This window comes from Corapipo altera, unplaced genomic scaffold (genome assembly GCF_003945725.1).
Source record: "Corapipo altera isolate COAL_440 unplaced genomic scaffold, ASM394572v1 1, whole genome shotgun sequence".
NCBI lineage: Eukaryota > Metazoa > Chordata > Aves > Passeriformes > Pipridae > Corapipo > Corapipo altera.
Genome location: NW_020884873.1, coordinates 19,609,401 through 19,632,403, shown reverse-complemented (window position 1 = coordinate 19,632,403; position 23,003 = coordinate 19,609,401). Strand labels below are relative to the sequence as shown.

Here is a 23,003-nt window from a genome sequence, read left to right as displayed (position 1 = left end):
TTGGTCTGGAGTCTTCTAATATCTTACTGGATTATTTTTCTGTCTCCATGCAGGCAAGCTGTTACCTTATTTTATCGAGTTGAGCTTCTACTGATGGTTGTAGCCTTCTTATCTTGTGGTTTGCACTTCTTGTTCACTGGCAGAACATGGTTAACTAAAAAAGTTTTAGACTCAGGATAAATATTACAACTAAAGCATCCATGTATTATCAGTATTCTTCCCATACTGAAGACAAAATGCAGCAGTGTACTAGTTACTAGGAAAATTAACTGTATTTCAGCTAAAAGCATATCTTGGTGAAAATCCACAGCTTATGGCCCAAGGCTTCAGTATCTAGCTACTCATGCTAAGCAAGCAAAGCTAAGCAAACAGCATTCTAAATCACACAATACTGTAACTCTGACTCATTCTATTTAAAACTTATATAAGCTAAACAACTAATGTATCTAAACACTTGATCATCGGTTGCTGCCTTAAATAAGTTCCCAGTAAAAGCCACATTTTTTTCATGCTGTAATAGGAGTATCATACAAGATGATGATGTTTGTACCTAAGCCAAAATACACAGTAGTTTACATATGAAATAAGTGAAACTATCTAGAAATTGAATTTCCTAAAGATGAGGAAAAAGATCTTCAAAGAGGCCCAACCCGCAGAAAATGAAAGTTGCTGTTGAAACACTAATGAAGCAACAAGTTTCAAGGCTGTGCCAGGACATCGGATACCCTTGAGCATTCTTATCTATGGATGAAGGGGGTTTTTTGCCATCAGTTACTGATTCACTCATTCCAGGGAAGGGCTGCTCTCCAGTTTTGTTTGAATGCCGATCCTCTAATCAGCTGGAGAAAAGGAGTCACTTACATAAGCCAAAGGAAGGGAAATGCTTCTGCAATACAGCTCACATGAATAGCTAGGACTGAGCGCTGCTTGGCTCCTGAAGTCCTGCTTCTGCATGTTCTCACCCCGTTTCTTTAGAGCTGTTTTGACTGGGAGGAGTGGGAATTTGGGAGGCTTTCCTCTTCTGACTGGTCTTTCTTTTTCAAGGCAGTTGGTGAAGGAAAGTGGAAGGCATGACTCCCTCCTCAGACAAAGATCTCAACGGGCTAGATAACCCCAGCTTTGTGGTGAGTCTGCTTTCTGAAGGGTAATTCTTGCATAAACAGGTGCAAGCCCTGTGAAAGGAGGAGAAGGGGAAAACTGGGGGTTTGGGCTGGCTGCAAGGATTCTGATGTGTGATAAAGTCTGTCTTGGCCCTTATCGACAAGAATCTGAGGAATGATTTCCTCAGTACAGCTGCCTGCTGCTGCTGCAGCCTCAGCGTACTTTCTACTCTCTGGCACTCTTTTAACTTCTTTTCTCTCTATTATTTCTAAAACGATAATACAGATAAATGGCAGCGCGAGTGTATCTGTTAAAAAGCAAGTGATCTTGTGGCTCCTTGTGGCCATGTTCCTGTGTACAGCATTTTACGTGTTAATTAGTAAAATTACAATAGAAATTTAGCCTAGTAAGGAATGTGTTTCTTTGTCTTCTGAACCTATTTCCAGTAGGATGAATTTTCAGAAATGTGGGTGAAAAAGGGGTTTAAGAGTCAGTGGGGGAGGGCACCCTGTGGAGATACAGCAGGGAAATAAAATCTGTAAATGGTATGCCAGTCCAGGGGTGTGTGGTGCACTGGGAATGCTGCTGGCTATAACAGCTACAGGGCAAGAGCCTGGGGCACAGTATCTCACAGCAGGGATCATCTCCATTAGAAACTAAAAAAGGTGCTTATTTTTCTGTCAGCAGGTGTGAAGGAGTGGGGTCCTGCAACCGTCTTGCTACCTTGGTACAAACCACTTGTCTGGGGAGGCTTTTAACCTCCCAGGATACAAGTCCCACATTTCTTAAATAGCTCTGGCTGAGCTCGCTGTGAGCAGTGGAGGTGGGGGTGCTGTGCCAGTTGTGGGCAGAGGCTCAGGGAAGTGCTCAGAGCCAGAGGTTTTCTTTCATTATTTTTTACAGGGTGTCTGTTTCTACTTGCTTTGCCATAATGCATATCAGACTTGTGACTTCTGGTTTGAATCACCCCAAAGAAGGTAGAAGATAAAGGTCTTTTACCTGTAGTTCAAGCAGTTCGGTTTCTGACTGCCCTCCTGATGCACTTATTTAAGATGTGGTTGAGGACCCTGATGCTGTGCCTGGAGCCTGAGGCACATGGAAGGTGTCCTGGTCCCCTGGATTCATGGGAGCAGCTGGGCTGAGAACCTTCAATAGTGGTTTTCTTTCCCTGCTCCACACTGCTCCTGCCTTGTCCTCCTGCCAGCATCTCAGCATCACAGGCTGCCTGAAGCTGGAAGGGACCTCTGGAGGTCACCTTCTCCAAACACCCTGCTCAAGCATCAAGCAGGGTCACCCAGAGCCAGCTGCCCAGGACTGTGTCTAGATGTTTTTTTAATATCTCTAAGGATGGTGGATCCACAACCTCTCTAGGCAACCTGTGCAGTGCTTGGTCACCCTCACAGCGAAAAGGTGTTTTCTGATGTTAAGACGGGACCTCCTGCATTTCAGTTTGAGTCCATTGCCTCTAGTCCTGTCTCATCCTGTTATCTCCACTCCATCCTTCCCCTGCTGAGCCTTGCTTACTCACTCTTCTTCAGCTCCTGGGGAGGGTCAGGCCCTCATGTGATGATCATGCAGCTTTGTTGCTGGCACAGGCTCTGCCTGGCTGGAATATGCCTCCTAGTTAACTCAGGGAAAACTGCAATGAAAAGAAAGGAGCTTACTGCTGTCTGCCTAGCTTAGCATTCATCTACCCATGGTGTTATTCAGGAGTAGTTGTCCCCAAATAACTCCATGCATGGGCAGTCTTAAGCACCTTGCTGTACATTTGTTAATCCATGGCTCAGGCTCTTGTTCTGAAATGAAATGTCTCCACAGGGAGTTATTAAGAAATGCCTTTTGCTCTTGCAGTTCATGCCTGAGTTCAGTTGGAATTAACCCTGCCTTCACCTATCTCTTTTTGAGTATCTGTAATGTTCCCAGTTTGCCTAGGCTGGATAAATACACCATGTTTATTAAAGAAGCATCTCTGCCCTAGGTATCTCATAGCAGAGTCTCAGGCTTTAAGTCCATTAAGGTAGTTTATCTGAATGGGACTACGGTAGAAACAGCTAGATCTGGGTGCCTCTGGGGAGGGATCTTGAACAAAGAAATTCCTTGGCAAAATGCGTCTTTATAAAAAGTTAACTCTGCAAGACATACAGCTCCCTGGGGAGCCCTGGGCTTCTGGCTGCTCTGGGTGGGGAGGGATCTGAGACCTCCTGGGGAGCAATTTCAGTTGGCTGCTTTGGAAGGGACACTGGGATTTCCCATCCACTGGTGTCCCTGTGTTTTACCCAGTTCCTCTGCAGGAGTGAGGTTTTCTAGTAAGAAAAAAGGCAGGTGAGTTTTCTGAGGCAGAACACTGGTAAGGATTGGAAAGAGAAGACCAAGGAAATTAAATATAAAACATGTTTTTACTCAGTAATTAGTGACAGCTAGATGTTTTAGCATATTTTGTCAAAAATGCTGTTTGAGTGAAATTGCCAGGAGGGGCAGAGACCAGAGGACAGTGCAGCTTTTACTGATGAACCCACTGCACACTCTCCCTTGCTTCTGGTTGCAGTTTCTTCATCCTTACCCAGACTTTAATGATATTAACATACTTTGTCCAGATGTCCCTTTGAGGCTGAGACACCCTCTAATGTTTCTTCAGGCCGAGACATGCACGTGCATATGAAAATGTTCTATCAGTGTTTTATACCTCAGTTTTAATTTCCCCTCCTTATTCTTTTTTTTTATATCCTATCACTAATGAAAGCTACACAGGAGGTGTTCCTGCCAGACATGAAGTGTGGCTGCAAGAGAGGTGGCTGCTGGGTGCCTGCAGGACACAGGGTGCCTGTGGCTAACAAAGGGTCTCTCCTGTTATCCAGGTTGAAGATGGAAGCCACTACTGCTCCTCACCAGATTGTGCTGCCCAGGGCCCAGAGGAAGGTGGGGGCACAGGCCATGATGGGACCAAGCTTGCCTACACTGTCACAGATGTGCCTCCCTGGTATCTGTGCATCCTGCTGGGCATTCAGGTGTGATGGGGAAGCAGGTGGAGGCTGGGGGTGGGTGGAAGTTTCATGGCTATTCAGCCAGTTAATGGGGCTAAAACCTGAATTTGTGAGTGCTTGACCTTCACTGGGCATGACTGGAGCTCTGGGGCTGGATCTTGTTGAACTCAAGTCCTTCCCACCACATCCTGAGCACTGACTGTTATCCTTGTGCCCACAGCTACATTGCACCCTTTGAAGTGCAAATGGTAAGGCAGAGTCCAGAGGCAGGGGCCAAATATTTAATAAGAACAGGTTGTGTACCTCAGCTGAAGGTAAACTGTGCAAGGGCTTCTGAACTCTGCCTTCCCACGGCAACAAAAACTAAGCAGAAGTGCACACACTGCTTTGGCTGGTGTCCATGCCCAGGGGTGTTAAACCACACAATGCCACCAATGCCATGCTGGGTATGGAGCCTTGGGGAAGAGAGACCTCAGAATGATTAGGGTAATGATGGACTGTGCTTGGAGCTTGATGGGAGTTTTGTACTTTTTTTCCTTAAATAGTTGTCTCAAATTTAGAGTGTTATCAACCCAAGGTTTTCTGAGCAAGGCAGCATCATAATTTTAATAAAACATGCCGCCAATGAACACGGTGAGTTTCTGAGTGCCACCACTTCCACCACTGTGCTCCAAGGTGAGAGCTCACAACCAGGGTTAATAATTAAAGCAAAATAAGTTTGAAAAATTATTTTCATATTTAGTCATTAGCTAAAGGTCGTTGTAGAAATATGTTTGTGACTCTTCTGGCAAATACAATGCCCAATTCTTCCATTCTTTGGCATCCAGTTTTTATGGTTATCCATAACTGCACTGTGTGAGAAAAGCTACTGATGGTAAAGAATTTGTAGTTCCAATGTGCCAACTGTTTATGTTATCATTTGTGATGTGAATGAGACAGACTTAAATATTTGCATTTACTTTGCCTGATTGCTCTCTCCCTCTATGTTGGGATGTCCCCATCTTTCTGGAAGAGCAGCCCTGACAGCTTTGTCTGCAGATGCTGCAGATAAGCTGGTTGTGTTGGACAGTGGTCTGATAGGGGAGTCCAGAGCACTACAAAGGTCTTTGGGCATGAAAAGTAGGAGAAATTTGAGTGGATACATTGCAATTCTTGTAGGTACTTTGGAACAGCCCCTAACAGAGAACTAAGGCTACTAAAACAAAACAGAGAATGGGTAATACTAGTACCACCCAAACACAAATCTGTGAGTTGTTTTCAGATTTCCCTCAACAACACAGTAATAATATAGAGCCAGTTCTGTGTCCTTCTTCACCCAGTCTTTCTCTGTGGCTTCTAGCACTTCCTGACAGCCATGGGAGGTCTTGTAGCTATCCCGCTGATCCTCTCCAAAGAGCTTTGCCTCCAGCACGACCTACTCACCCAGAGCCACTTGATCAGCACCATCTTCTTTGTCTCAGGAATTTGCACCCTGCTGCAAGTCCTCTTTGGAGTCAGGTAGGCCAAATGCAAGAACTGGGACACGTGAGCAATTACTATGTGCTGAGCAGTTACTGTGTGCTTGGCCACCACCCTGCTGTAGAGTTTGTCTATCAGTGAGAGTCATTTGCTACCCTTGGGCAATCAGGGCACATGCCAAAGCACCCTGAAATTACTGTACATGAGAGCTTTGCAGGGCTACCTCGCTGTTGTGACTTTTGCATCTCCTGATACTTCATACACCTTTTCCTGGGCTCATAAGGAATCTGTCCTCAAAACAATAAAGCATTGCAACATTCAGTAAAAAGTATCTGCTTGCTCCTTACCCCAAGGATCCTTCTGCTAGAGTGTCTATAGGAAACTCTAGGGGACGGGATAATTAGGAGAAATTAAATTGCATCTGCTGCTGCTTAGGGACTCAGGGAGGAGCTCTGCAGCATGTCTTGTTACGCAGTGCCACTTGCCATGCTCAAGGATTCGTGGCACAATCTGAATGTAAGCAAGGTAAATCCTCTTTGCAGATGAGCTGTTTAAGAGACAGTAGAGAGATGAGCATGGAGTTGCCATTCAGTACCCAGAAAATGAAGCACTTAATGAGAGACATTTCCTTTCTAGAAAGACTCTGTATCTTTGCTGACCTTGCAAAATTTCTTCTGTTCCCCTTGTCGTAACTCTGGGCTGCCTCTCTCTTTCCACAGACTGTTTTTAACTCCAGTAGGGTGGGAACCTGTGTTTCTCACTTTAAAGGCAAAAAGTACGCATTCCTTGGCTTCTGAATGTGAGGGACCTGGTTAAAACTTCTGCCTTCAAATCACAGTTAACCACCAGCTCCGTGAAATATTTTTACTCCTCCTGTTTTTTCACCACTGAAACTTTTCCATCTCTCTTTGTCTAAAGAAGTGGCTGTAGACAAACTCTTCCTGGAGGGTGCTCCCCTTCGCCTACATTGCTACAGGATTAGTGGAGGAAGGGGGCCACCCTGACCACTAAAAAGAGAGAATCTGGTTCTTCAGCTAAATTCAGGCTGGGGTGCATAACTGTAGCTGTGGCTGCTAGTGTAATTCAGGCTGGAGTTCTCCCTCCAAATTCCTCTGTGAATACCTGAGAGCTGTGACATCCACTGCTCACTGTGAGCTGAGGATGAAAGAGTATCAGGGAGCCTCTCCCATGGCTGAATAGCTAAATGAGGAACAACAGATCAAATGAAGTGGTAGGGAGTTGTTCCTATAGGATAAACTTGAATGGCTTTTGCTGTGCTGAGGGTGTAGTTTTGCCTTATTTCCTACCAGAAAGGTGAGACAGCCTGCTGTGTGGCCACAGGCAAACCAAACCTGAGCAGACAGTTGGAAGCAGATAATTTTTTCTCCTTTTACTGTTTTCTGAAATTCTGTAATAGTTGATGACCATAATTCACCAACAAGACAGCCAGAAAAGTGGTAAATAATGAGTTCTGAGGGATGCTTTTCTCTGCAAAAGTTCTGTGCTACTCTCTGAGGCCCTGGGGATCCCTCGGCTAAGTGCTTTGCACACTTCCTGGTGTCCATATTTAAGATTAATTCAGAGGAGAAGAAGCATGTAGATGATCTATTAATGTGGCATGGAGAAGAGGGATTGGACCATTCCTCTTACAGAGGCTGGCCTGGTTGATGTGGCCAAGTGGCAGCTCAGGGGTGGGTGACAACTGCAGCCTGTAACTGGGCTGTGAGAGAAGCTGGGGAGTAGAAACCACTTTGGCTAAAAGACAATGTTGGCACATGAACAAACAGATGGGAACTCAGCATGAAGTTGAGGAGGTTCCCATCAAGAGTGAGTGCAGTTCAGAAGCAGCCCTCCAGGAGCAATAGCCGAGGGAAAAGCTGACCCACTGCAACCTGCAGCTCAGTCATGTTACACCATGAAAAAGCAGCAACAAGTCTCAAGTCACTGGAGATACCATCCAAGAGGCTCCTGAGAGGAGACACAAGTCATTTGCCGTGATGTTGAGCCCTGGTTAGTAAATGATATCACGTAGTCATTATCAGAGTGTAATATTTCCTTCGCTAATCCTGCAGCTTTCCTCTTGCAAACCCCACTGGAAAGAGTTCAGTGTTCCCATAAGCATCGCCTTGGCACCCCATTTTGCTCCAAGCCCACACATACACAGCACTGGCTGCGAAATAGCTCAAGGACCAACACAGCAGAAGCTATAAATCTATTGTTAATTTAAGTCATGGCCTTCTCTGTTTCTTTTTGTTTGTTTGTTTGTTTGTTTTTTGCCTTGCCCAGGAAAATTGTTTGAAGGCTACAACATATTTGGCCAAATACCATAAGTAGGTGACTCCACAGATAACTGATACTGTTACAGCTATGCCATCTCTTGTTTTTAGGTGCTTTCCAGAGAACGGTGGAAATGCCTCTGTTTCAGGGAAATCTGTGACCTGCAAAAGCACTCATCCAGCTTGATGCCCCATTGTGTTTCTGAGCAGGTGCCATGAGAGATCCTGGGACAAGGAGAGGTTGCTTTGGGGGCTTCTCCCAGGGATATACTTCCTAAAGGGAAGGAAGCAGAGGCACCTCAGAAGTTTCTCTTGCTATTTCAAGGCTGCTATGCCAGCCCTCAGGCAGCTTTGGGTTTTTCAAGCACACTAGAGGAATGGCTAAGACAACTTGCACTGCAGTGGGGACTTAAAGCATGTGGGGTTTAGAGGAGCCAGTCAGGCCTTTTAGGTCTGTGTCTCCATTGCTTCATGTGTGGAAAGAGAAGAGGCTGGTGTAGCTCATAGGAGCATCACTCTGCTTTATAAAGCTCTGGACAAAACCAGTGCTGAGCTCCTCTGGAGCTACAAGCTCCTTGCTAGCCTGAGGGCTTCCCAGAGAGGCGTTACTGTAAGCCAGAAAACACAAGGCATGGGGGGGAGAGCCAAGGTCTCACCCACTCAGTACCCCTAGACCCCTCCTTGCAGGTTTCCTTTCTAGTGTCAGTGGAAACATGGCAGAGGAATTGGCTTTAAAACCTGGTGTACTAAAAGCCAAGTCACATCTTCTACTGCCCTCAGACTGAGGATGATTGCAACATGGGGAGTAGCCAGTGCATGTCCTTGTGTTCATGAACTGGTTGTGAAGAAAACTGAGGCAGCCGAAGGGGATGGAGGGAACAACTAGATATTGGCAAGATTTGGACCAAGGTCGATGCTGAGCTTTTGTTCAGAGTCTCGGCATCTTTCTTCCTTAGTCTTCTCCCCTCCTCCCGATTTTTCCTTTGGTTGTTGTTCTGCTCTGTGCAGGTCTGTGGTCTCATCAGCCCTTAGGAGGACTATTTTTCCTTAATGCAGGTAGCAGCATTTGACTGTAGCACCAATTTGCCCCTCCACTCCTGGTGTTTGAACCTCAGCTCTTCCCCCACATTGTTTCTCTTGCATGCAATGGGCTGCAATTCCCACCCACGGTCACTGATGCAGATCTGCCAGAACAATTCAAAAGATACTGTCAGAGGTGATGGGCAAACTGATTTTTAAATTTATTTTGCTTTCCTTCCTCTGACCCCTATGGAGCTGAGTCTCTAGCATCCTCACTTGTTATCTTTTCCCTCTGCTCTCCTTCAAGGTTGCCTATTATTCAAGGAGGGACTTTTGCATTCCTGACCCCCACCTTGGCAATGCTGTCTCTCCCCAGTTGGAAGTGCCCTGCCTGGACACAGAATGCCACCTTGGTGAATGCTTCTTCACCAGAATTCATTGAAGTCTGGCAGACACGGATGCGAGAGGTATATTGCATTTTCAGTGGCACCTGCTCTATATTAGGACTCTGCTTTCAGAAAAGTGCTTGACCATGTCATGGCCATCACTACTGGAGAAACTTCCAATGCTGGAGAAACTATTCCTAATGGACCTTGGCCTTCTCCCTGCAGCTTCCTAAGCATTTATTCTCTATCAAAAAAGCAGGTGCTTCACTCCTGCTGAACAGGAGATATACAGACCTCCTCATGTGATTTATGGTCCCTGCAAAGTCTCCACTGGTCCAGCCAGATCCCTTCTCCATGAAGCATGGCTAGCCTTGAGGGAGGGAAAATATTTCCAAGAAAAGGACCCTGTCTAAGCACAGGAAACCTAGCAAAAAGAAAAACAAGGCAAAACCTACTGTAAATATTAAGGGAAAGGGCATCTTAGGTAGTCAGAAAGGAGGAGGAAAGGTCAGGGATCTCACTGCCTCATTCTACATCAATTGCCTTATTAGAGCAAGTGGCTAAATTTGCCTCTGTCGATCCATTTGTTGGTGTGCTTTGCAAACCACTTGGGAAGCATTAAGAGCTCACCAAGGATTTGCTGTGCAGCACAGGCTGCTCTCTTTGCTGATACACATAAATCTATCACAAGGACACTGCTGATTTTTCCTTTCAGGCTGAGTGGTTCACCCAGACCCTGTGTTTCTCTTCCCTTTGGAGCTGGGGGAGGGAAGGTGCTCTGCACCACAGAGAGCCCAGCCTGGACTTATCACCAAATCTGAGAAGGCAGAGAGCAGCCCCACCCCTGAGTCCCCTGCCTGAAGCTGACGCTAAAGTGAGCAGCATTTCAGAATGTAATTGCTGGCTCCTTAGCAGTGATTGTCAAACACAGGGCAGTTCAGGGTGATAAATATGTTCCCGGAGAGAAACTGATACTCAGAAAAAACAGAGGCTGTAATGACAAACCTGCCCCACCAGTGTGCTGAAGTGATTCAAGTTCTTCCCAGAAGGGAGATAGTAGAGATCACAGCCTTGCTCCTGTTTTCAGGGAAAGAGGTTTTCCCCTGCTTTGGGGGGAGCAGGAAGGAGAGTGCAGGGCAGCTGATGCATGCTTGGGTGGACCAAGAGAGGTGAGGACCAAGGAGGTGATCTTTGGAACAAAATTAGCCCTGGTGAGGACTAAATCTATCAGCCAAAGAGAGAGGTGTTGTGCTGCTACTTTGGTGGTCCATCCCCACAGGTAATGTTCAGCCAGGTTTTACTGTTGTCAGTGGGAGACCTCCGTGCCAGTCTGTGACTGGAGGTTGAGCCTGGCTCTCACACTGGATTTGCACTGACTTGTGAAGGAAAGGGTCTTCCAAGCTCTGTTTTCTTTCTCCATATTTCCAGGTGCAAGGAGCTATCATTGTAGCTTCCTGCTTTCAAATCTTCGTTGGATTTTCTGGCCTGATTGGATTTCTGATGAGGTTCATTGGCCCCCTGACAATTGCTCCCACCATCACCTTGGTTGCGCTACCTCTCTTTGAGTCTGCTGGGAATGAGGCTGGGCAGCACTGGGGCATAGCATTCATGTAAGTCTCTCTCTTTTCTGGGAAAACTGAGCATATGCAAATCACTTGCCTCTAGTATGAAACCAAGTGTCACAGTCTGTAGCAGAGTTTCCCTGGGTATGAGGTTTATTTGTCACTGACATGCGACAAGGCGGATGCGTGATATAGTCATTCTCCCACCCCTCAGTAGGTTAAAGCCCTCAGCAACAAAGCAAAACCCAAAAATGAGCTTAAGGACCTGGTTTTTGTGAAAATGCAAAGTTCATAGGTCAGTAGAGAAACGAGTCTCTCCAGTGTGTGGGCAGTCTCTGTCACAGTTGGCTATGCACACCCATCATTTAAGTTAAAAAGACATTCCTAGAATGACAAAGTTGAGCACTCAGAGTCAGGTATTCTACATAAAGCTGGTGCTTTATGTATTGTTTTCACACGAGGAGGAGGAGTTGTTCTCTCTAGAAGGCCTGGGGGGCTTTGGAAATGTCTGTCTGCACATGTAGCTTTGCAGTAGTGAGTGCTCTTTCAGGGGCATTTGCGTGCACGCCCTTCTGCATGAGTGTACAGTGTGCTGGGTGGTGGAATTTCCTTGGTATTTGAGAAATGAATTAAAAAAGTAGAAATGCAACTGCATGGTTGCCCTGCAGACTCGCCACCTTCAGATCCCTAATGTAGACTTCAGCTTGGGATAGGATGCAAGAGGAGTAGGTTGTTAACCTCTCTATGGGCTCCATCATTTACTGATGTTTTCAGAGCTGACTTGGAGACTCAGGACCTGGGCTTGAGTGTAGCCCTGGGAAGGCAGCATGTTGTTGTAGGACATGCTTCAGTCCATTCTCTCTCTCGATCTCTTCTGCTCCCTGCACCTCCCCTCCCAGACCCCAAAAGCCACCTCTCTTCTCCGCCCCCATTTCCTCACCTAGCTAGTCTCTTCCACCAACACCCCATAGGACTCCAAATCCTGCTTGAAACTCAGCTCTCTTTCCACCATTGTTTTTCCCATCACATCTCTGGCTTGTTGTCTCGTTCTCCAGCTCTGGTGATTTGTCCTAATCCTTTTGCTTAACCAGTTTGAACTTTCCTCTTCAAACTGTATATTCTTGTCTGAACTATCTCCTTTCTCTGTCTCTCTTCTCCAGACACTAGCTCCTAACCTCAGTCATACTTGACCTCTTTGCCCAACAGTGCTGCTCCATTAATGGGGTCCCAGTCCTCCAGCCTTTGTCCCTGCTCTCAACCCAAGTCACCCATTCCGTCCAGTTAGTTTCTGTCCCAACTTCTACCCATAATCCCAGTACTTTCTTTCCTGACTCGGATACCTTAGCCCCACCCTGATTACTGTGCTCTGAACTGTCCCAGTTGTGTCCTCTTTTGCTGCCTTCTCCGTGCTCCATGGGTGTCATTAGGGAAAGAGGAAAAGTGGCGATGGAGGTAGAAGACATGAGTCATGTAGTCTCAGCCCTGCTGTTCAGCCCCACCACATCCCAGAGCTTCCATGATGGAAGATCCCCACTGTTGCCTCAAAAAACTTCTTGGTGTTCTTGGTAAGACTGTGGTGACTTACTCCCTGGTAATGGTGCACACACAGTTCATCAACAGGCAAGGCCTGGACATACTCAGAAGGCTCAGAGTCTTTATGGTCTGCAAATGCTAAAGCCTGAGATGTTTCTGCTGACTGCCTGGGACTTGGAGTGAATGATTGTCATTGCGGGCTAAGCGCACCTTAGCAGATTTTTGTGAGAAACAGTAATATCCTTTGCCCCAAAGAAGTTCTACTAAATCTCAAATTTCTGCTCCAGGTCATAAGTAAATCCTGCTACTGGTCAAGGCAAAATGACCTTTTCAATGCAGGCTATATACTATGTCTATTTACTGAATATCACTCTTAGAAATAGGTTTGGTATATATTTTTCAAAAAATATTTGGCCTGAGGCAGACATTTTCCATGGAAATTTTCATCCCAAATAGGTAAAGTTAGCTAGAGTTATAAGCAGCTGAAAATAGCATTTGTTAATGGAATGTGTCAGGCAACCTGAATAATAAGCAGCGACACCTCCCTGAGACAGATGAGGGTTCTGTAGTGATTCATAAGGCTGCTGAGCACCTTTATTCATGCAAATGCACAAAGTGTGCACTCACACAGTCTGTCTGGGCTCTGGTCTTCTCTCTCTGGTCTGTAGCATTAGAAACCACAAGTGGCTCTGCGGGCACCGTATGCAGCCTCACAGTCCCACCATGTTTTTTTCTTTCAAAACAGGGACTGGCACAGCCAAGCCAAATTGTCTTCTTTTACTATGTGCCACTTAAGATCCTTTTGCCACTTGCAGAGCAGCATAGGTAAACCTGAAATCAGGAAACCAATAAATCCTATATTTCTCGTATATCTGAATTACACAGAGGTTCAGGCCCTGCCTGGACCTTGCAAGTCTCTCAGGTCTTTTGTTCACTTTGGTGTCATTTTTAAGCTTTCTGCAACTGTGTCATACTCACTGATGCATTACCTGGGATGTCAGTCTTGAAACAATAGGGGGAAAAGAGATATTTGCAAATGTGCAGGATCTATCAGGAGAGTATGATGGAAAGCTTGTTCCACCACTGGCTTGCTGGAGTGGGGAGCCACCCTCTGGTGCTGAAAGCCTGTTTTTTTGGGTCCTCTGGAGTCCTGGGTCCTTGGGTAGCAGGTCTTCATTTAATGTGGGGGCAGGTGGGCAGCTGGGTACCCACTTTGTTCATGGTCTTGTTTTCCCTTCTCCTAGGACTATTTTTTTCATAGTTCTGTTCTCTCAGTACCTGAAAGATGTCCCTGTGCTGCTGCCGTCTTACCAGAAAGGCAAGAAGTGCCACTTCTCTCCAGTCTACCTCTTTCAGATCTTTCCGGTATGTTGGGTTTCCTGGAGACACTGGATGATTGTGACAGAGTGACTGGCCTCACCTGCTGCGGGCTGCCTCGGCTCTTTCCACAGGTGTCCAGATGAGTTACTGCTTCCCATCCAAGCCTACATGGCAAGGGGCAGGGGGAGAAAGGTCCCCATGTCCCTGACCCTGGGGAGGGAGAGAAAGAAGGAGGAAGGGCCACCAGAAGCCCCAGCTGTCTCTTTGCCTCCATTCCCTGTGCAGGGGAAAGAGTCATGCAGGGAGACAGCGACAGCTTGTCCCCCACAACCATGCTGGAGATGCAGCCATACCCTAACCAGACCCCACTGCTGCATTTGGGGACAGGTGCTGCTGGGGCTCTCCCTGAGCTGGCTGCTCTGCTATGTGCTGACAGTGACCAACGTCCTCCCTGTGGACCCCACTGCCTATGGACACCTGGCTCGCACGGACACTCGTGGGGACGTTTTGTCACAGGCTCCCTGGTTTCGGCTGCCTTACCCAGGTACCACTGCCCCCCCCCCCTTCCCCATCCCGCCTGCTCCTGCTTGCACCTCCACTTATGACTAGCAGGGGGAGACGAAATGCCAAAAATCAGGCAAACACCCGCAAACGCTCCTGCTGCTCTTCCTCCCTAGATTTCAGGGCAAATGTGCTCCCCACGCCTGAACCAAGCTCTTTACTTGCAGGCCAGTGGGGAATGCCAACAGTCAGCCTGGCTGGGATATTTGGCATCTTAGCCGGGGTGATTTCCTCCATGCTGGAGTCCGTGGGAGATTACTATGCCTGTGCCCGCCTCTCCGGGGCCCCACCGCCGCCGAAGCACGCCATCAGCCGCGGGATTGGGGTGGAAGGCATCGGCTGCCTTCTGGCTGGGGCCTGGGGCACAGGGAATGGCACCACATCCTACAGCGAGAATGTGGGGGCCCTGGGCATCACCAAGGTGAGCCTCACTGCAGCGGGGTGGCTGGGGTGGCTCCTGGAGGGTTCCCCTGCAGGTGTATGTACAAAAGACTGGTGCACATGGGTATGTGCTGGAGCTGGAATGTGATCTTAGCCCACCTCCTGAAAGGCACACTGGAAAATTGTGCCCTGGCTCATTGGTGACCACCTCAGCAGCACTATGAATAATTTAACAGAGGTGGCCAGTCCCTCTCTTTCTCTGCTTATGGTCTGCATGTGGCATTAGTGCACTCACTCATGGCACCTGGCTTAGGTAAGGGTAAAGAGAGCATGTTACATCTGAGCTAACCCAGAAACTTCCTGAGAACTGACTTTATCAAATACTGTCTGTCTGTCTCTCTCTGACTTCCTAAATATATTTATAAAGAGGAAAAGGAAAGGGAAAGAAGGGGAGGTGGAAGGGGAAGGGAAATAGTAAGAAAAGAATGAAGGAGAAAGAAAATATTTAATAGGGCTTCAAATTCCAGAATTTTTATAAACCAAGGATGGCAGTCATGTGAAAGGTAGACTATTTCTTTGGGATTATAAAATGTGATGGCAAAGGTTTGTGCTGGAGCTGGAATCTCTATAAAGTTTTGTGAATCTCTTGAATATATTAATGGCTCTTATAAGGTAAACAAATTTCCAGAGATAAGCTGGACAATCAGATCATAGATTTTCACCAAGCTCTGCAGCCAGAGGACAGGTACATCCAGCAGCCAACTAAACAATATTTTCAAATCGTTGTCAAATAAGCAATGCCATGCCAGAAGAGCTGTGATTCAGTAAATAAATGCAGAATTTAACTTACAGCTTCCACTCTATAATATTGCTTATTTCACTGGATTTTATAGACCTCACTCACAATAACTATTTTTCACAGACTGAAGTGGTAGTGTTTGACTGAGGTGGCTGCCTCCGGCACCAAGGATGTCTGGATGTCTGCATGGAGTCCAGTTTAGCCTGTCAGGACCTGTACCTTGTCACTAGGAAGTCTGTCCATACTGATCATATACCTGAGCCAATTCTTTCCTGACATGTAGTTTGCTGCATATATTGTATGTATGGGATGCTGCCCAGATTCATAGTTACCAGATTATAGGACATGTTCTCACCATGTCCGCTAAGTCCTTCAGGTGGGAAACACATTCCTTTTATGTGGGAAACACATTTTTCCATAACAAATGGAACACAAAGGACTTGTTTCCTCTGCTTAAACAGAGATGTCCAGGATCACCTGAGAAATCTTTGGACATCTCAGATACCCACAGGGGCTGTCAGATAAGGCAAGGAGAACCTGCTGGAGGCTGCCAAGATGCAACATCTTACATGGCACCAGACACCAATATTTAAACTGCTTAATCAAGCCCAGTTTGCCACTACTGAGCTCTCATTTCCAAGAAAAGAAGAGAGGGATTTTAAAGAGAGGTAAAGGCCTCAGAGTCACCATATACTGTAGGGAACTCTGCAGTTTCTTCAACCTTAAGAAAGAAAACTGATTTTCTTGTTTTCCTGACACTGAAACAAATTCTGAACTAGAAGCTTTAGCAGCATATGCTCACAGTTGTGGTATCACTGGATTAAGTCATTTGCTTTTAAGGCCAACTCCATATACAGGGTAATTCAACATTTTAGCTAACTGAGAATCTGCATCTTTGTTCTAATCCTTAAGAACAAATAGATCTGTTGGCTTTTATTAAATTAACATTTTGATGGTGATAGTGTCCCAAGGTTTTAAGCCAAAGAATATAAAAAGCCCACCTGAAGGCAATGAATGATTTTATCTTGAAACTCCACATGAAATCTTTTTAATTTCTCTTTCACAATCAAGTAAGACTCAAAATATTTTAAAGGGACATGTTTAAGAAATACCTAAAAGAGACACCACTAGTTACTGGGAATGTTTTTGTTCAAAGCATTCACAGCCCTTCCTGTAAATATGATATTCTTCAGACATTTAAAGGGAGGTATTAAGACATTTAATTGAATTATAAAGTGTTTGCAGAGGATTACAGAGTTTTCCTGCCTAAGACACGAATGTTGTGAATTTTAGCATGATTCTTTAAGATGTCCAAGTTTTGGTATGGCAAGGCATATCTTGAATTGAAAGTCTAACAAATATTCCTGCTTTTCTTTTCAGTTTCCATAGATTTAAATGTCTCTTTGAATCCTTTGTTTGGCAGATACTCTTTATCTTTCCTATTTGTATGCCGTAGCAGATCTGAATGAAGGACATGGCTTGGTGATTTCATCCCATCTTTGCCGTAGTGCTCAACCAAGAAAAGGCCATCCTGGCTCTTTCTAGGAGAAAAAAAATGGTTTTACTGAAGCTAGATGGGTGATGAGAGATAGGGGCAGACCAGGAGACTTTCTCACTTCTTATTTCTTGACCACAGAAAGGATTTATCAGCTCCCAGAGCTCAGGATTGGAGCAACCAGCCAGCTGTGGTCTCCCAAATCTTGGTCTCCAGGGACTGGAGGGATCATTGTGGGACACCTCATTGAAAGCCATTTTTAGATGGTAATCAAAACCCTGGTGGAAGGTGTTTTGTCCAGTGATTGTCTAGTGAATTGACTGGCTGGTTGCAATGCTAGGCTGTATGTATGCCAAGATATTTCTAGGCTGAAGCAAAAGCAAGGCTGTGTGTTGGGATAACTGTGCTCTTAATTTAACCTTTTCATTGTTGTTTAACAGCAAACTGTTGAAGTCCTGGCAACAGCAGGAAAAAGGATAACACTGAGGAAATAGGTGTGGTGCTCTCAGAGTGCCTTTCGTTATAAATATTTACTGCTGCACAAATATTGATGGTTCCCATTCAGTGTCAGCATCCCAGCTCACCAGCAGTGGTATCCAAATCTTCAACTGAATGTGCCATTGAGTTTTTGGGCCAGAGCTGCAACCTCTGCCCAACAGGCTGGTGCTGGAGCCTGCCATCCCTCGCCTCTCTCTGCTGATTGTGTATGATTGCCTCCTCTTCCTCTTGCCCCAGGTAGGCAGTCGAATGGTCATCATTGCTGGTGCCTGTGCCATGCTCCTGAGTGGCATCTTCGGGAAAGTCGGGGCGATGCTTGCCAGCATACCCAGCCCAGTGATCGGAGGCATGTTCCTTGTGATGTTTGGAGTTATCACAGCAGTGGGGATTTCCAATTTGCAGGTAACAGCTGTGTGAACTCTCTTTCATCCCTAGAGAAAGAGACTTTAGTTTCAAGTCAGATTGACTGTGTCAGATATAACCACACTGCAGGAAATGAGGACATTTGTATTGACAATTCCTTGGGTAAAGATATGGGAGTGTACCCAGAGGGGCTAAATCGCAGAGGGCTCCCTGGCTGAGGCAGGGCTGTCTGGCACCAGTGACCACAGGATCACAAACGCCCCAGCAGCACCAGGGCTGTGTCCACTTCTGATTGCAGTGTTTGCATCCCACCATGTCTCATGAACACAACAATAATCCACAGTTTTGGATAATTCTGAATGTAATGTATACAATTTCTCTGTGCAGTACACAGATATGAACTCCTCAAGAAACATCTTTATCTTTGGATTTTCTGTATTTTCTGGCCTCACGATTCCCAACTGGGCAAGCAAAAATAGTGCACTGCTGGAAACAGGTAAGAAATGACATCAGAAGGATTCTCTGTAGCAAAACATTGAAGCAAAGTTGATCCAGAGAAACCCTTTAAAATGCAGCTCTTCCTGATAAAACCCTGAAACCTATGCTTTGACTGTGTCCTGTTCCTTTCTGTGAGGGCTGTTTTTGCCTTTTGCTCTGATGCACGCCTCTGGTGTGGAAATCTCTTTTGTTGATCAGTGACTGCACCCCACCATATTCCCCTTGAGCTAAGGATTGCAGAGCACTTCCCTAGAACACAGTCTTGGGGTGGGGCAAGAGAATACTCCAGAGCTGAGTCTTGACCAAGGTCTTGATGAATGAGGCTTTCTTATGTCCTCATACACAATAAAACTTTGTGCTTCCAAAATGCAAGATCAGACTCCTCTATTAAATTCCATCAAGTTCACTTTATTGAAATTTCCAGTTCTCCAACAGTTACCCCTTCACTGTGTCTTGTGTGACTAATGTGTTCATCACAAAGGCCGTAGTGTCTTCTCTTAAAATATACATGGCATGATGGGTGGGCTGTTAAAAGAGCTCAGCCCACAAACCACACACTCTATAGAGGGTCTATCAGATGCTCAGTGCCACTGGGCTTTGCTAGTGCCTATTAGCCCTCTAGGAGAAACATCACACCTTATTAGCTTGTGGTGAAATCCCATGCTAAATATATTCATATTTCTTTGGAAACTGTAGCTCGTGCTTCTGTAGGAAACTGCTAGGTGTTACGTCATGGAGGTGCAGAATGTGTTTGGAGCAGAAGGTGGCTTTTTCTGGGACAGGGCTGTGGTCTGGACTGTTAATAGGCTCTTAGTGTATTTATTAGTCATCTCCTGCCCACTGCATATCAGTCAATAATCATGTAGAATAAAACTAGGTCTGAAACTGGCAGTGAGATCTATCTCCCTTTCATTGCCAAATCTTATGCTCTGCTTTGGGATTTGTAAGTCTAGTCCAAGCAAGCATGCAGTTTGCAGCCTCTTGGCACCAGGTATGCTGCTGGTAAAACATGTGTCTCACTACACCACTATCTAAAGCTTTGTTTTTCTGCTAGGAATCATCCAGCTTGACCAGGTGATCCAGGTGCTCCTCACCACTGGCATGTTTGTGGGTGGACTCCTGGGGTTTATCCTTGATAACACCATTCCAGGTAGGATTTGCTGAAATGTACTACTGGTTTGTGCCTGAGCTAGGGTTTGTTTCCTGGTATTTTTTGTCTTTGTGACTACTGTTCTATGGGCAGGAGTTGTGCTAGCAACCATGAAGTACCATGACTGTACTCCTCTCAGGGAGGGGTAAGGAACAGGAGATGTTGCTGAAATGGTCTCTGGCTTGAAAACAACAGCATAACAAAAACTGACTAATTTGTCAGGAACAATCCAGGCTGAGGAAAAGGTTTATTTGGGAAACATGTCTTTTAGGGAAAATGCCAGCCTAGAGCCATGTTGCTGGTAAAAATGAAAGAGAAAGGCAGTTACAAGAAGTGAAAGAAGCCAACATGTGCCTACTTATGGGAGCTGCTAAAACTGAAGCTGAACTGGAGCCACAGCAGTGGAAAGCAATAGGAAAATCTGATGACCAAAGAGAGGATATAGCACCTGCAGCTGTCCCTCAGAGGGACAAAGAGCCTCGGATTTTCATCAAGCCTGGGGAGGGATGGCATAAGAATAGGGGACAAAACCCTCTTTTCTGCTACAGGAAAAGAGCAGGAATCTGTTAACCAGATTCTTTTACTGTCTCAGGCTTATTGGAAAGCCAGTCTCCCTTTGGGTAATTAATTTTCCCATAGCCCTCAACCTTCAGCTCCTCCAGAATTTACAGGTGTGCTCACTGCCTTTCCCAAGAGGAAGTCAGCTGCCACAACAGTTATGGGTCCTTGGGAATTCCTTAGCTAGGGTAAACACCTGTGACTGACTAGTAATTGCTAGCTAAATCCACTCTGAAGTATCTGGGCAGTTAACATCCAGCCTTGCTTTCACTTCACTGTATGACTTACTTTGAACAGTACTTGGATCCCCCATGGCAGGTGAAAAATTTGTCTTGGTATACTTGATTCTCATGGAAAGCAGTGGAGAAGACTGCTTATCTGGAAGCCATTTCAGGAAGACATGTATTGTTTGGAAGCTCATAAGTGAATATTTTTAAAGAGCTTTGGAGCTAGAAGGGTTTAAGTACAAGGGATCTATATGTTGTGCTGGGCCTGCTGGATTTGAGAAGTGGGTGTGAGGCACACAAAGTAGCCCTGTGCTCAAACACCTGCTGTTTTAAACACAACAATCTCATTTTTGCTGTTGCAGGAACACAGGAGGAGCGGGGGCTCCTGGCATGGAAGCATAGCCACAAGGGAGGGATGGAGAGCTCTCTGCTCATTTCCAAGGTCTATGATCTTCCATTTGGCATAGGCACCAAATACTGTGCTATCTCTTGGTTTCGGTATCTCCCTGTTTGCCCCAAAAGACTGTCTGGCAACGAGAGAATGGATGAACTGAAGGCTACTGGACAAAAAAGCACCGTTAAAGCAAGCTCAGAAAGAGACTCCGAGATCAGTGCGGATACAAGGATATAAGGACCTGGCCTCAGCACAGGTGAACTCATCTCAGAAGCAGAGGTCTGAAAGCCTGTCTGCAGCTCCCATCATCTGAGCATGAGCTGGCAGCTGTTGAGTGTGGAACAGGAGAATAATGTCTTCCTCTTCCCAGCTCTGCTCCCTGCACCACTGGTGATCTTGAGGGAGTCATTCTTTTCCTCTCTCCTCCTGCCTGACCACCTCTAGGAAGAACCTAATCCCTCTTCAGGGAACACCAAAGCCCAAGAAATGCCTGAGCAAGATGTTCTGTTTCCTTCCTTGCGCTGAATGTTGGGCACCCCAAGGACCAGCTGTTCAGCTGAAGCAGAGGGCTTCCTGTGCCCTCATCTGGCAGCTCAAGGAGCTAATGGAGAAGGGGCCTGTAACACTCTCATGCATCCCTTGGGTTGAGCCTAATCCCTACCACCTTTAAGATCTGTAATGTCAACACTCACCTTTCAGCTTGTGTTTTATACCTCATCCTGGCCAAGGGGAAGGAGCAGGCACCTCTAGGTCATGATTCATCTCATTCCATGTTCCAATAATTTAGTCAGTCAAATGAATGTTATTGTAAGAGAGTTATCTAAGGTTAATGGGATACACTGAATTCTGAACCTGCCTCTCCTTCCTTAGACCACAGAGGGACTCCAGAGACCGACCTTAGATTCTTGGCCTAACCCTGCTTCACTGAAATGTATCCCACTTGGGGTGCTGAGAGCAGTCTCAGGTAAGCCAGTTTCCCACAGGGCACCCTGCCCTACAAAGAAGAGGGAATCCTCATCAAATATGAAGGAGAAAATTATTCTGTTCAGAATCTTATATGTTCCTGTAACTGCTATGTCCTGTGTACCTCCACTGTACCTGTCAGTCTGGTGTGGTGATTGTGTGGTGACAAGCACTTCTCTGGAAAACACGTTTGCAGATTCTTGCTCCTGCTCCCTGTCAGCAGAGACAGCCTTAACCTATATGGTCACATACAATATGACTGCATGTGGTGCTGGTTGCTGGTGATGTGTAATAACATTGTTGCTGTAGCACAACCTTGTGTTTCCTGCATTGAGATTTATGCTTCCTTTTTTTTTTTTTTTTTAAATAAATAAAATGTATGCTGTAATGATATTTCTCAGGGTGCTTTCTATAGTGAGGGAAAGGTAGTATTCAAGGAATCACAGAGTAATTCAGGTTGGCAGTGACCTCTGGAGGTCACCTGGGCCAGCTCTTGCTCAGAGATGGTCCTGCTAGACCAGGTTGCAGAGGACTGTGTCCCGTTGAGCTATGGATAGAGAGCTATAGCCTCTTTGGGCAGCCTCTTCCAGGTCTGACCACCCTCATGGTGTAAAGTGTTTTCCCTTGTGTCTAACTGGAATTCCTAATGCTTCACCTTGTGTCTGTTGCCTCGTGTCCTTTCATGGTTCTTCTCTGAGAAGAGTCTGACCCTGTCTTCTCTGTACCCTCAACTGGACAGCTGAAGGCCACAGTATGATGGCCCCTTCAGTCTCTCTTGTCTCAAGACTGAACAAAACTGTGTGGTTTCAATGAAAAGCCTGTTACAGTCTTGTTCTTTGGTCCCACACTGCAGCTGTAGTGATAGGTGGCTTGTTTATTGGTAACAGATATAATGTGTTTTTTGCTTGGAGAGGGAATGAAGCTTGAATAGATCAGTTGTGTGAGTGTTAGCATCTTAAAGAAAGAAACATCATGGTATAAATAGTTTGCTGTTATGGGCAGATTGGAGAGACTGTTGGCAATTGTTTTATTGGAATTGCCGTGTCTTTGTTGCATCTTGGGGTTGTTATATCTTTCAGAGAAAAAATGATTTGTACATTGAAGTATATCTGACTCCCCCTCCACCATCACACATTTTAGATATCACTGGTCCCAGGCATCTCAGCTCTGGTATCTTCTTCATCATCCCCAACCTTGACTATATCTCTAAGCTCATTTAGAGCCAGCCTATGCTCCCAGGCTGCTCTCTCTAGCAGGCAAATCAATGGCCTTATTCATCATCTCTCTCAAATTTACCTGTGCTGTAGCACATGTGTGAAAGTGAGTTGCAGGTCTACATCACTGTTCCTGTGTCTGTGCTGAAGCTGCCAGGCTGCTGCTGGCCAGACCCACCACGGGCTAGAGGTTTAAATGGGAACAGGACACACAGCTAATGGATGAGGTACAGAAGTCACATAATAGGGTGTGTTGCCCACAAAT

The 23,003-nt window shown here is 45.9% G+C and overlaps 1 protein-coding gene across 3 annotated transcripts; it reads left to right on the top strand.

The window, feature by feature from the left end:
- The first annotated feature begins 795 nt into the window (after positions 1-795).
- Positions 796-21,900, top strand: LOC113959319 (solute carrier family 23 member 1-like). 3 transcript variants are annotated; one of them, XM_027668251.1, is made up of 13 exons: positions 796-872; positions 1,049-1,124; positions 3,957-4,106; positions 5,422-5,579; positions 9,144-9,303; positions 10,651-10,832; positions 13,562-13,682; positions 14,025-14,181; positions 14,366-14,619; positions 17,609-17,773; positions 18,122-18,230; positions 19,287-19,382; positions 20,530-21,900. In XM_027668251.1, the coding sequence occupies exons 2-13, from the start codon at positions 1,071-1,073 to the stop codon at positions 20,796-20,798; spliced, it is 1,875 nt and encodes a 624-aa protein (XP_027524052.1). In that variant the 5' UTR covers positions 796-872; positions 1,049-1,070; the 3' UTR covers positions 20,799-21,900. The 3 variants fall into 3 exon arrangements, with proteins under 3 accessions (XP_027524052.1, XP_027524061.1, XP_027524069.1); XM_027668260.1 differs by having other exon boundaries at positions 803-1,124; positions 20,530-20,817; positions 21,432-21,900; XM_027668268.1 differs by lacking the exons at positions 796-872; positions 1,049-1,124; positions 3,957-4,106 and adding an exon at positions 4,149-4,757.
- The last annotated feature ends 1,103 nt before the right edge of the window (positions 21,901-23,003 follow it).